Here is a 13995-nt window from a genome sequence, read left to right as displayed (position 1 = left end):
TCAACGCCATTGAATATAAAATACTTTGCAATTTTATATAGTCATCTTGTACTGGCAGTAGAAGAAACAGATATCTAACAGATATTTTGAAATTGTAACAGTGAAATTAGTGGATTCTTTAATATTAATGTGAGCTCTTCTCCAAGAATTCAATATAGTTGCTGAAGCAGTAAATTTGCCTTTTTGATTTTTCATTGTTTGCCACTATACAAATGTCTGCAATTAAATAATGGTGGCAATTAGCAGTCCTTCATGAAGTATTGTGTTAGTATTTGTGAACAGATTCACTGCCCAAAGCTTTGTTAACTCTTTAGCAGTCTTATGATATGGCAGTACTACAATTAATTAAATTTTCAACTGAAAGTCACTGAAGAACAAGCTGAGTCTCTTTTGAAGACAGTTCTGTTTTAAGCCTGCAGTATTTTCATACAGTACATTATCTTATCTTATTTGCTGTTTATCAGTTGCTTGGTAGTAACCCCTATGACCTCTCTGAACAGCTCACTGGAGTGCCTGTGCCACAAGTACTCAGTCAGAGAGAGGATCACAGCCTCTGGCAGTGTGATGACTTTTAAGAAGATATTTATAAGTCTCATTCAAGTTCGACAAATGATGTCAAAACCAAAATTTCTTATTGAAGAAACTTCATATTCATTCCTTCAAGAACTAGGCTTAGAAAAAGTAAACCCAGGAGTTTACAATGGGAAGTGGACTGCTAGTGGGGAGGTAACGTATGGGTGTCTTCGATGACATCTTCAATATGTCAATGAAGCGTCGTCTTCAGTGAACACCTTTGCAATAGTCATTATAATTTTTCTTTGAGACATCACAAACAGAAAATGATCAACTGCTTTTAAAGAGAAAAATTTAAATCTGTGCACCACTATAAAAAGGAGTTTTGAGATATTTGCTTTATATTACAGTGCTATAAACAAACATATCTGTCAACATACGGAAGAATTTTTTTTACCTTTTAGGCTGAAAATTGTTACTACATAATTTTTCTTTGAGACATCACAAACAGAAAATGATCAACTGCTTTTAAAGAGAAAAATTTAAATCTGTGCACCACTATAAAAAGGAGTTTTGAGATATTTGCTTTATATTACAGTGCTATAAACAAACATATCTGTCAACATACGGAAGAATTTTTTTTACCTTTTAGGCTGAAAATTGTTACTACATTCTTGGTCAAATGTGATGTATAGTAATGATACTCAGTCCACATGAATAGAATATGGCTGTAACACCTATTTCTTTTTAGGATTAGGTAGTTACAAAAATTTTGAATACTCCATCTTATCAGATTTTTCAAGAAAATTGTTTGCACTTACAAACTTGCTGGTTCTTTACATAAAACACAGTGAACAATTTTTCTGAGCTCTCTGAGATATATTTAACTATTAATGTTATTTAATATAAACTGATACATTCAGATACACACAATACTGGTACTGCTCATCGCTTTGTTACAAAAGTCTTGAGCCACTACTGTGTTGTCATTTCACCTTTGTATTCTGTTAACATTGTGAATGCATCAAACAGCGAGTACCTCATTGATGAAAAGAAATTTAAAGCAGTTTATGACAGCTAATCAGATATACAATATAGTTCCATGAAATCTGAATTAGATGTCTTTCATTGCTGAGGGAAATTATGTTGAAATTGTTTTTCTTTCACTATTTTATGCTTTATGAGTACAATGAAAGGTTTTGATGTGTAAAAGGAACCATCCTGGCATTTGCCTGGAGTGATTTAGGGAAATAATGAAAAACCTAAATCAGTATGGCCGGACATGGGTTTGAACTATCATCCTCCCGAATGCGAGTCTAGTGTGCTAACCACTGTTGTGTGTGTGAGTTGCATTTGTGTGTGTGTGTGTGTGTGTGTGTGTGTGTGTGTGTTGTTGATGAAGACCTTAATAGCTGAAAGCTATAATTGTAAGAGTCTTTTTGTTGTGTCTATCAGTGACTCAGCATTCCCACTATATGCTGAGTAGCAGCTTTCCTTCTTATAATATTGTTACATTCCATCCTGGATTTGCCATTGTCTGGAAAAACATAAAGACAGATAAATAAATCAGTCACTTAGAAGCTTGAATTTAGAGAAGAAAACAAGAAGACAATGGAATGAACATGTGAAATTCAGATTCTGAGGAGCTGATGTAACAGGGATATTTCATTAGACCAGAGATAATTTGCCCTTCTAAGTTTAGGATAACATATTTTAAAGACTGTGCATAGTCTGAGCTATAATTCTTATTTTCTTTATAACTTCTGAACCTATTTTCTTTCTTTGCCTCCCTTACTCTCATTTTCTGGCATTGGATATCATTCTCTCCTGCTGATTTCTGGATCTAAAACACTCTTCTGTTGATATTTGCTATTTCAGTCTTCGGCAGCCACAGTTCAAACTGTGAATCAGCTATTTCATCCTTTTTGACTTTATATGTTGACCGATCTGAGGCTGCAGGCAGAAACAGCAGAGGTTCACACCTGATACCACGTGCCCACCAGAGGCTACATACTCCACTATCTGTAGTACAGTACACAGTGCAATACTGTACATTAATTTGAATTTCTCTATTGAGTTGATGGTGATAGACAGGAAATTTGGTATGATATCCTGATCAACAGTTTGACTTCATTTTTTTCTTTCTTTATTTCTTTTTCTTCTTCTTTTTTTAAAATCTTTACACACCATCCAAAGATATACTGTACTAAAAAGAATGGAACATGTGGTCCATAGTAGCCTCAGCATGTTAATTGATGAAAAAAGTACTTCTTAACTAACTCTTGTAGCACCAAATAAGAGGTAAATACTATATGTCGGCAGTATTTCAGCCTTATCCTAAATAAAATCTTGTTGTTGTTGTTGTTGTGGTCTTCAGTCCTGAGACTGGTTTGATGCAGCTCTCCTTGCTACTCTATCCTGTGCAAGCTTCTTCATTTCCCAATATGTACTGCAGCCTACATCCTTCTGAATCTGTTTAGTGTATTCATCTCTTGGTCTCCCTCTATGTTTTGTACCCTCCACGCTGCCCTCCAATACTAAATTGGTGATCCCTTGATGCCTCAGAACATGTCCTACCAACCGATCCCTTCTTCTTGTCAAGTTGTGCCACAAACTCGTCTTCTCCCCAATCCTATTCAATACTTCCTCATTAGTTACGTGATCTACCCATCTAATCTTCAGCATTCTTCTGTAGCACCACATTTCAAAGGCTTCTATTCTCTTCTTGTCCAAACTATTTATCGTCCATGTTTCACTTCCAGGCATGGCTACACTCCATACAAATACTTTCAGAAATGACTTCCTGACATCTAAATCTATGCTCGATGTTAACAAATTTCTCTTCTTCAGAAACGCTTTCCTTGCCATTGCCTGTCTACATTTTACATCCTCTCTACTTCGACCATCATCAGTTACTTTGCTCTCCAAATAGCAAAACTCATTTACTACTTTAAGTGTCTCGTTTCCTAATCTAATTCCCTCAGCATTGCCCGACTTAATTCGACTACATTCCATTATTCTCATTTTGCTTTTGTTGATGTTCATCTTATATCCTCCCTTCAAGACACTGTCCATTCCGTTCAACTGCTCTTCCAAGTCCTTTGCTGTCTCTGACAGAATTACAATGTCATCGGCGTACCTTAAAGTTTTTATTTCTTCTCCATGGATTTTAATACCTACTCCGAATGTTTCTTTTGTTTCCTTTACTGCTTGCTCAATATACAGATTGAATAGCATCAGGGAGAGGCTACAACCCTGTCTCACTCCATTCCCAACCACCGTTTCCCTTTCATGTCCCTCGACTCTTATAACTGCCATTTGGTTTCTGTACAAATTGTAAATAGCCTTTCGCTCCCTGTATTTTACCCCTACCACCTTCAGAATTTGAAAGAGATTATTCCGGTCAACATTGTCAAAAGCTTTCTCCAAGTCTACAAATGCTAGAAACGTAGGTTTGCCTTTTCTTAATCTAGCTTCTAAGATAAGTCGTAGGGTCAGTATTGCCTCACGTGTTCCCATATTTCTACGGAATCCAAACTGATGTTTCCCGAGGTCAGCTTCTTCCAGTTTTTCCATTCGTCTGTACAGAATTCGCATAAGTATTTTGCAGCCGTGACTTATTAAATTGACAGTTCGGTAATTTTCACAGCTGTCAACGCCTGCTTTCTTTGGGATTGGAATTATTATATTCTTCTTGAAGTCTGAGGGCATTTCGCCTGTCTCATACATTTTGCTCACCAGATGGTAGAGTTTTGTCAGGACTGGCTCTCCCAAGGCTGTCTGTAGTTCTAATGGAATGTTGTCTACTCCCGGGGCCTTGTTTCGACTTAGGTCTTTCAGTGCTCTATCAAATTCTTCGCGCAGTATCATATCTCCCATTTCACCTTCATCTACATCCTCTTCCATTTCCATAATATTGTCCTCAAGAACATCGCCCTTGTATAGCCCCTCTATATACTCCTTCCACCTTTCACCTTTCCCTTCTTTGCTTAGAACTGGGTTTCCATCTGAGCCCTTGATATTCATACAAGTGGTTCTCTTTTCTCCAAAGGTCTCTTTAATTTTCCTGTAGGGAGTATCTATCTTATCCCTAGTGAGGTAAGCCTCTACATCCTTACATTTGTCCTCTAGCCATGCCTGCTTAGCCATTTTGCACTTCCTGTCGATCTCATTTTTGAGACGTTTATATTCCTTTTCGGCTGCTTCATTTACTGCATTTTTATATTTTCTCCTTTCATCAATTAAATTCAGTATTTCTTCTGTTACCCAAGGCTTTCTACTAGCCCTTGTCTTTTTACCTACTTGATCCTCTGCTGCCTCCACCACTTCATCCCTCAAAGCTATCCATTCTTCTTCTACCGTATTTCTTTCCCCCATTTTTGTCAATTGTTCTTTTATGCTCTTCCTGAAACTCTCTACAACCTCTGGCTCCCTCAGTTTATCCAGATCCCATCTCCTAAAATTCCCACCTTTTTGCAGTTTCTTCAGTTTTAGTCTACAGTTTATAACCAATAGATTGTGGTCAGAGTCCACATCTGCCCCTGGAAATGTTTTACAATTTAAAACCTGGTTCCTAAATCTCTGTCTTATCATTATATAATCTATCTGATATCTTCTAGTATCTCCAGGGTTCTTCCATGTATACAACTTTCTTTTATGATTCTTGAACCAAGTGTTAGCTATGATTAAGTTATGCTCTGCGCAAAATTCTACCAGGCGGCTTTCTCTTTCATTTCTTAGCCTCAATCCATATTCACCTACTATGTTTCCTTCTCTCCCTTTTCCTACTCTCGAATTCCAATCGCCCATGACTATTAAATTTTCATCTCCCTTCACTACCTGAATAATTTCTTTTATCTCATCATACATTTCATCAATTTCTTCGTCATCTGCAGAGCTAGTTGGCATATAAACTTGTACTACTGTTGTAGGCATGGGCTTTGTGCCTATCTTGGCCACAATAATGCGTTCACTATGTTGTTTGTAATAGCTTACCCGAACTCTTATTTTTTTATTCATTATTAAACCTACTCCTGCATTACCCCTATTTGATTTTGTATTTATAACCCTGTATTCACCTGACCAAGAGTCTTGTTCCTCCTGCCACCGAACTTCACTAATTCCCCCTATATCTAACTTTAACCTATCCATTTCCCTTTTTAAATTTTCTAATCTGCCTGCCCGATTAAGGGATCTGACATTCCACGCTCCGATCCGTAGAACGCCAGTTTTCTTTCTCCTGATAACGACGTCCTCCTGAGTAGTCCCCGCCCGGAGATCCGAATGGGGGACTATTTTACCTCCGGAATATTTCACCCAAGAGGACGCCATCATCATTTATCCATACAGTAAAGCTGCATGCCCTCGGGAAAAATTACGGCCATAGTCTCCCCTTGCTTTCAGCTGTTCACAGTACCAGCACAGCAAGGCGGTTTTGGTTAATGTTACAAGGCCAGATCAGTCAATCATCCAGACTGTTGCCCCTGCAACTACTGAAAAGGCTGCTGCCCCTCTTCAGGAACCATACGTTTGTCTGGTCTCTCAACAGATACCCCTCCGTTGTGATTGCACCTACGGTACGGCTATCTGTGTTGCTGAGGCACGCAAGCCTCTCCTCCAAACGGCAAGGTCTATGGTTCGTGGGGGGGGAGGAAATAAAATCTTACTCATTACATTAAAATGATGGCATGATTTCATGGCATTGTACATGACAATCAAACAGGGTCTTGTAAGTACAAGGGAAAGAAGAAAATTTCTGAGCATGGGACAGCAATTGTGTTCATATCAATTAAGTCTTCAACAGGCTCGATAAATGAACTGTAAGTGCTGCTCAGAGATGAAGAGACTGTCACAGTAGAGGAATCTGTGGCAGACAGTTCTACATTTTTCTCTAACCTTGATTCTATGATAATTCAGTACTCTCGTCAAACTAGGAACTTAAGGTATAAGAGGAGTTGCACTAGATTTCTTAAATTCTTATCTGCATACGAGAGGACTTTGGGTCACACTATTTACAATAATGAAGTTAGTTACATACACTCCTGGAAATGGAAAAAAGAACACATTGACACCGGTGTGTCAGACCCACCATACTTGCTCCGGACACTGCGAGAGGGCTGTACAAGCAATGATCACACGCACGGCACAGCGGACACACCAGGAACCGCGGTGTTGGCCGTCGAATGGCGCTAGCTGCGCAGCATTTGTGCACCGCCGCCGTCAGTGTCAGCCAGTTTGCCGTGGCATACGGAGCTCCATCGCAGTCTTTAACACTGGTAGCATGCCGCGACAGCGTGGACGTGAACCGTATGTGCAGTTGACGGACTTTGAGCGAGGGCGTATAGTGGGCATGCGGGAGGCCGGGTGGACGTACCGCCGAATTGCTCAACACGTGGGGCGTGAGGTCTCCACAGTACATCGATGTTGTCGCCAGTGGTCGGCGGAAGGTGCACGTGCCCGTCGACCTGGGACCGGATCGCAGCGACGCACGGATGCACGCCAAGACCGTAGGATCCTACGCAGTGGCGTAGGGGACCGCACCGCCACTTCCCAGCAAATTAAGGACACTGTTGCTCCTGGGGTATCGGCGAGGACCATTCGCAACCGTCTCCATGAAGCTGGGCTACGGTCCCGCACACCGTTAGGCCGTCTTCCGCTCACGCCCCAACATCGTGCAGCCCGCCTCCAGTGGTGTCGCGACAGGCGTGAATGGAGGGACGAATGGAGACGTGTCGTCTTCAGCGATGAGAGTCGCTTCTGCCTTGGTGCCAATGATGGTCGTATGCGTGTTTGGCGCCGTGCAGGTGAGCGCCACAATCAGGAATGCATACGACCGAGGCACACAGGGCCAACACTCGGCATCATGGTGTGGGGAGCGATCTCCTACACTGGCCGTACACCACTGGTGATCGTCGAGGGGACACTGAATAGTGCACGGTACATCCAAACCGTCATCGAACCCATCGTTCTACCATTCCGAGACCGGCAAGGGAACTTGCTGTTCCAACAGGACAATGCACGTCCGCATGTATCCCGTGCCACCCAACGTGCTCTAGAAGGTGTAAGTCAACTACCCTGGCCAGCAAGATCTCCGGATCTGTCCCCCATTGAGCATGTTTGGGACTGGATGAAGCGTCATCTCACGCGGTCTGCACGTCCAGCACGAACGCTGGTCCAACTGAGGCGCCAGGTGGAAATGGCATGACAAGCCGTTCCACAGGACTACATCCAGCATCTCTACGATCGTCTCCATGGGAGAATAGCAGCCTGCATTGCTGCGAAAGGTGGATATACACTGTACTAGTGCCGACATTGTGCATGCTCTGTTGCCTGTGTCTATGTGCCTGTGGTTCTGTCAGTGTGGTCATGTGATGTATCTGACCCCAGGAATGTGGCAATAAAGTTTCCCCTTCCTGGGACAATGAATTCACGGTGTTCTTATTTCAATTTCCAGGAGTGTATTTTGTGGATCATAATTATGACTTTTCACTGTGATGTGGAATGAGTCAGTTTTACAACTGCAGTAAGCCTACATTTCTTCTTTGAAAAGTATAGCAACATGCTTCCATTTACATGATTTTTTTACGTTAAATTTTTATTATTATTGTTTAACTTGCATACACTGATTTATACTTGACCATGTTCAATTTCTCTCTTCCTCTATTGACACACACCAACAGTGAAATCAATAAACAAGATTTTTCAGCTGTAGGACCCAACAGGAAAGTATTATGAAGCCACTTTTGCAGTCTGTTTTCGCCAATGACATAACAGAGCAACAAAACTTAAAGTTTGTAAACAATGTTAGTGATAATTCCTTTATTAGCTGGGGTTTGTACTGACCAGATAGCAACACAAAACAATAAAGAGATCTCTGCTTTGATCACAAAATATCTTATAAAGTGTAAACTGACACTGAAAGACAGTAAGACAGACATGATGAAGTTTTTTTTAAAAAGCTATAGTCCACCTTTAGTGTATGTAAGTTCTGAATTATTGTATTGAGGCAGAAAATTTGATAAATGTAAATTTCTAGGCATTCTGATGGATGAGCATCTTATCACCTACACCTGTAAAAATATTATCTGCAATTTTGACTTCTTAAAATGTCTCACATATTTCAATGAAATTCCTACACACTAACCCACTCACATTTGCAATATGGAATTCTGTTTTAAGTTGGACACATGTGGACCATCAGCATAAAGTATGCAGACTCTAGAAGATGTCAGTCAGAATTATTGTTGATGTAAGTCTGTGTCAATCCTTTAGATACTATTTTATTAAATATAATATTTTTATAATGTGAATAATGTATAAACTTTTTATGTTCCTAAGACAGTTATGTTCATGAAAGTGAATGTGGAAAATAAAATAATAACCAAAGACAGTCACCTCACAATATATAAACCATAGATAATTAGCATAATTAATTTGTTAGTTTTTTTCTGTGGGTCATGATTGTGACCTCTTACTATGTTGTGGTATGAACCAGATTCACAATTACAATACAATTTTTCAGTGAAAATTATGGCAGCATATTGACAATTTATGTGATTTCTTGAGGTTTCTTTTTCATGGTTACAGTGATTTACACTTTAATACGTTTAACCTCTCTCTTCCTCTTAAGAAACACACATACATACACATGCTACAAATTCAGAAACTCTTTTATAGAGTGGAAGGAGTTGCCAAGTACATATGATTTTAGTTTGTATTTGAAGTTAATTTTAATATCTATTAATTCTTTACACCTGAGTCCTGTCTTTACCACACTAAGACTGAGTGATGGAGAGTGTAAATCATCTCCCTTTTATTATTATATTTAACAATATTACTATTATTTTCAAATTGAGAATTCCTGCTGACAACATACTTTATACAGCAGTTATTTATTGTGAGGATTTTGTCAGTACACACAACTTTCTAAAGAGCTGTCTTCAAAAAGTTGTAGACTGGACTCCACATATTATCTGCATCTACAAATGTACATGTTCTGCAAACCCCAGAATATGATGCCATAGGACAATAGTGAATGAAAATAGGAAAAGTAAACCAGTTCTATGACATTTTCAGCTCCAAAATCTGATGATAATGTGTAATACAAAAGTTGCAGAGCTTAGGCATTTAAGAAGATCTGTAATGTGAACTCCACTGCAGGTTCTTATCAATTTGAGCACCTAATGATTTAAAATATTCTGTTTAATTTTTTGATCTATCTTTATGCATTATTTCTAATGGTGTGGTCAGCCCTTTTGCATTAAAGAATTGCATGTATTGTGTTTTACCTAAATTCACCCACAGCTCATTGTTGGAGAATCAGTTGTTAATGAAAAAAAAATCATCATTTACATTTTCAGGTGCTGAAAGTACTACATTAGGCCTGGTTATAAAACCTGCATCATCAACAAGCAGATGATACATTTATTGGATACATTTATTTCCTTTTTTACATTTTCTTTGCATCTAGCCAGCACAATGATGGCTTCTGCAAATGTCAGACTTAATATGATAAAAATCATATTTAAAAAATGTGTTACATACTATAATATTTGCTTCTTACATCTGCTTTATACATTTAGAAGTCTTGCCCTGGTGTTGTAACATCAACCCACCCACTGTTACCATTACCACTGTGCAGTGCAGTTTTCCACCGAGAGCGGCTGGCCAGCCCATCTCATAATCCTTAGGTGTACATGTTATTATGACCCACATGTTGCCACACTGTGGCTACCAGGCCCTGGCTGTTATTGCAGTACTCCATGGTGGCTATCTTAACACCTCTTATTAATTTCACTAATACTGGTTAGTGGCACTACAGTTGCTAGGAGGTCTATGACATTGTCCCATTAGTTGGTTCTCTATCTGCTCAAAAAAAATTTTCAAGCAGCGTATTCAGAAAAAAACTCACATGTACCCCACCTTTGGACCAGTTTTAATTGTATGACTCTCCCTTTCTATAGCTGGCAAGTTGAATTCTGCCTCTACTATAGTAGCATGACAGGAAAATGTACTCATGATTTTCTCCAAGTATTGTCTGAAGTGATCTGCCAATACAACTATTAAGTCAGATGCTCTGTAAAAGCAATTGCTTACTATGTTTGACCATCTTTGATGCTCGATTTCACTTCAATTATTTCACTTTCAAAATCCATAACAATCTTTCCAGAAATGATGGAATTCTTTCCAGCAATGGATACTCCACCCCTATTAGTACCTAACCTATCCTTGTGAGTTAATAGGGATGAACAAGGGACTCCAGTTGAGAATGAAGAAACTGGATGTAAAACACATTAACATATGTTAGCAATGTATACAATAATGTGCCCAGGAGCGGTGGGAAATGTGAAACTGAAGCAGAGTTTGAGGACTGCACCTACTGCTTTGCTCATTTATACTGTATGGTCTACATAGATTTTTGTTTTGTTTTTCTTTAACTGAATTTTTATCTTGTTAACAAATCACACGACCTTCTAAACTTTGCACACTAAATAAGGTCATACAAGCACTGTCTTTGCCAAATGTACATCTGACAAATAAGCAGTTGTGGTCACTGGAGTCCAAGGATTTTGTTAATCTTGCCTTTGTGTTCTTGTGGTGGTATCTCCATAGAAACATCAACCCCTAACACATATTTCTTTATCTCTAACCAAGAAGTGAATTACCATTTTTTGTAGATTTGGCTTTAAAATTTTTAACATAATGAAATATTGTCCTAAAAATTTTCATCTTCTGTATTACCCGCTCAAGGGTTGAATTTCCAAACCTGCTGAAACACATTTTTTAAATTTCTGACTGAGGAACCAGATACCAATTTTCGTAGTTCTAGCTTCAAAATTGCCTTAACAGTGATACATTTTCAAAAAGACTCTCATCCCTTATTACCCCCCACCCCCTTACGAGTGTAATTTCAAACAATCCCTTATTAAACAATGCCGTGTAGAAGATAAAAACTCTCTCCAAATTTCAAGTTTCTATCATTAACAGTTTGAGCTGTGCAGCAATTGACATAGGTATAACTTTAAAATTGCTTTCACAGTGAAATATTTTCATAAAACATTTCACCTCCTATTTCCCTGCTGCAGGGATTGAGTAGCCAAAAACAGTGAAATGCATATTTTTTTATTTCTAATATAAATTCATATTTAAAAATGCTCATTCACTAAGGAATGAAATAAATAGGAAGTGCAGGGAAGCTAGGATGAAATGGCTCCATGAAAAATGTGAAGCAATTGAAAAAGAAAGGATTGCCGGAAGGACTAACTCAGTGTACGGAAAAGTCAAAACAATCTACGGTGGAATTAAAAGCAAGGGTGGTAACATTAAGAGTACAATTTGAATTCCACTGTTAAATGCAGAGGAGAGAGCAGATAGATGGAAAGAGTACATTGAAGGCCTCTAAAGGGGGCACATTTGTCTGATGTGATAGAAGAAGAACCAGGAGTCGATTAAGAGGAGATATGAGATCCAGTATTAGAATCAGAACTTAAGAGAGCTTTGGTTAACCTAAGATCAAATAAGACAGAAGGGATAGATAACATTCCATCAGAATTTCTAAAATCATTGGGGGAAGTGGGAGCAAAACGACTACTCACGTTGGTGTGTACAGTGTGTGAGTCTGGTGACATACCATCAGACTTGTGGAGAAATATCATCCACATAATTCTGAAGACTGTAGAAGTTGACAAGTGCGAGAATTATCATACAATCAGTTTAATAGCTCATGCATCCAAGTTGCTGACAAGATTAATATACAGAAGAATGGAAAAGAAAATTGAAGATGCATTAGATGACAATCAGTTTGGCTTTTGGAATGGTAAAGGCACGAGAGAGGCAATTCTGATGTTGTGGTTGATAATAGAAGCAAGATTAAAGTAAAATCAAGACACGTTGATGGGATCTGTCGACCTGGAAAAAACATTCAACAATGTAAAGTGATGCAAGATTTTCGAAATTCTGAGAAAAATGGGAGTAAGCTAGAGGGTGAGACAGGTAATATGCAATATGTACAAGAGCCAAGAGGAAATAATAAGAGTGGATGACCACGAATGAAGTGCTCAAATTGAAAAGGATGTAAGACAGGGATGTAGTCTTTCGCCCGTACTGTTCAATCTGTACATCAAAGAAGCAATGATGGAAATAAAAGAAAGGTTCAGGAGTGGAATTAAAATCCAAGGTGAAAGGGTATCAACAAAAAAAATTTTCTGATGAGATTGCTATCCTCAGTGAAAGTGAAGAAGAATTACATGATGCGCTGAATGGAATGAATAGTGTAATGAGTACAGAATATGGATTGAGAGTAAATCAAAATGCATAGCAGAAATGAGAACAATGGGAAACTTAACATCAGAACTGATGGCCACGAAGTACATGAAGTTAAGGAATTCTGCTACCTAGGCAGGAAAATAACCAATTACAGTTGGAGTAAGGAGGACATCAACAGCAGACTAGCAATGGCAAAAAGAGCATTCCCTGCCATGAGAAGTCTACTAGTATCAAATGTAGGCCTTAATTTGAGGAAGAAATTTTAGAATGTTCATTTGGAGCACAGCATTGTGTGGTAGTGAGACATGGACTCTGGGAAAACTGAAACAGAATGAATCAAAGCATTTGAGATGTGGTGTTACAGATGAATGTTGAAAATTAGGTGGACTGGTAAGGTAAGAAACAAGATGGTTCTGGGCAGAATTGGAAGGGAAAGGAATTTGTGGAAAATGAATGTTGAAATTAGGTGGACTGATAGAGTAATGAATGATGAGGTTCTGCACAAAATCAGAAAGGAAAGTAATGTGTGGAACATATTGACAAGGTGATGGTAGGACATCTGTAAGACAACAGGGAATGACTTCCATGGTACTTTAGGGAGCAGTAGAGGGCAAAAATTGTACAGGAAGACAGAGATTGGAATACATTCCACAAATAATTGAGGATGTAGGTTGCAAGTGCTACTACGAGATGAAGAGGTTGTCACAGGAGAGGAATTCATGGTGGGGTGCACCTATCCAGTAAAAATAAAAAATATATAATCAACTTCAATCTGTGCCAAAACTTTGTACAGTGTAAAATAGACAGAAAAGATCTGTACTGTTGACCATGGGATGGACAATTCTCATGACACTGCACAAGCAACCTCATCAATAATTTCCACCAGGATACGACACCTTCCTCTTCCAGGTGCCACACCAAGCTCATTCATGTTTTTGAATTTCATTATCATATACTTTAAACCATTTAATGACACTGGGCCTCTCCTCAGACCTCTCAGTTAGCGATCACTACAGCACTTAAATTGCCACCTAACAGATGGTGCACAGTCTTTCTTTTCTATAGCTATACTGTTCACCCATGTTAGGGCTTGTCAAATGACATCGTGGATGTCATACCATCATACACACAGTGTATTGTACCAGATTAGCACCTGGTGGCCTGAATTGGAACTACTTCTTTTTCAGCATACATCAGTTCTGCATTAACACATTAGTG

General features: G+C 38.9%; 1 protein-coding gene across 1 annotated transcript in view; it reads left to right on the top strand.

The window, feature by feature from the left end:
* Positions 1-468: 468 nt before the first annotated feature.
* The window catches only part of LOC124603724 (alpha-aminoadipic semialdehyde dehydrogenase-like), a 70312-nt gene continuing 56785 nt past the window's right edge, over positions 469-13995 (top strand). The window contains exon 1 of the mRNA XM_047136420.1: positions 469-726. Coding sequence (XP_046992376.1) covers positions 484-726 — 243 coding nt within the window. The 5' untranslated portion in view covers positions 469-483. The remainder of the gene's footprint in view (positions 727-13995) is intronic.

The sequence above is a fragment of the Schistocerca americana genome, chromosome 1 (assembly GCF_021461395.2).
Source record: "Schistocerca americana isolate TAMUIC-IGC-003095 chromosome 1, iqSchAmer2.1, whole genome shotgun sequence".
NCBI classification, from domain to species: domain Eukaryota; kingdom Metazoa; phylum Arthropoda; class Insecta; order Orthoptera; family Acrididae; genus Schistocerca; species Schistocerca americana.
This window is presented reverse-complemented; position numbering and strand designations above follow the sequence as displayed.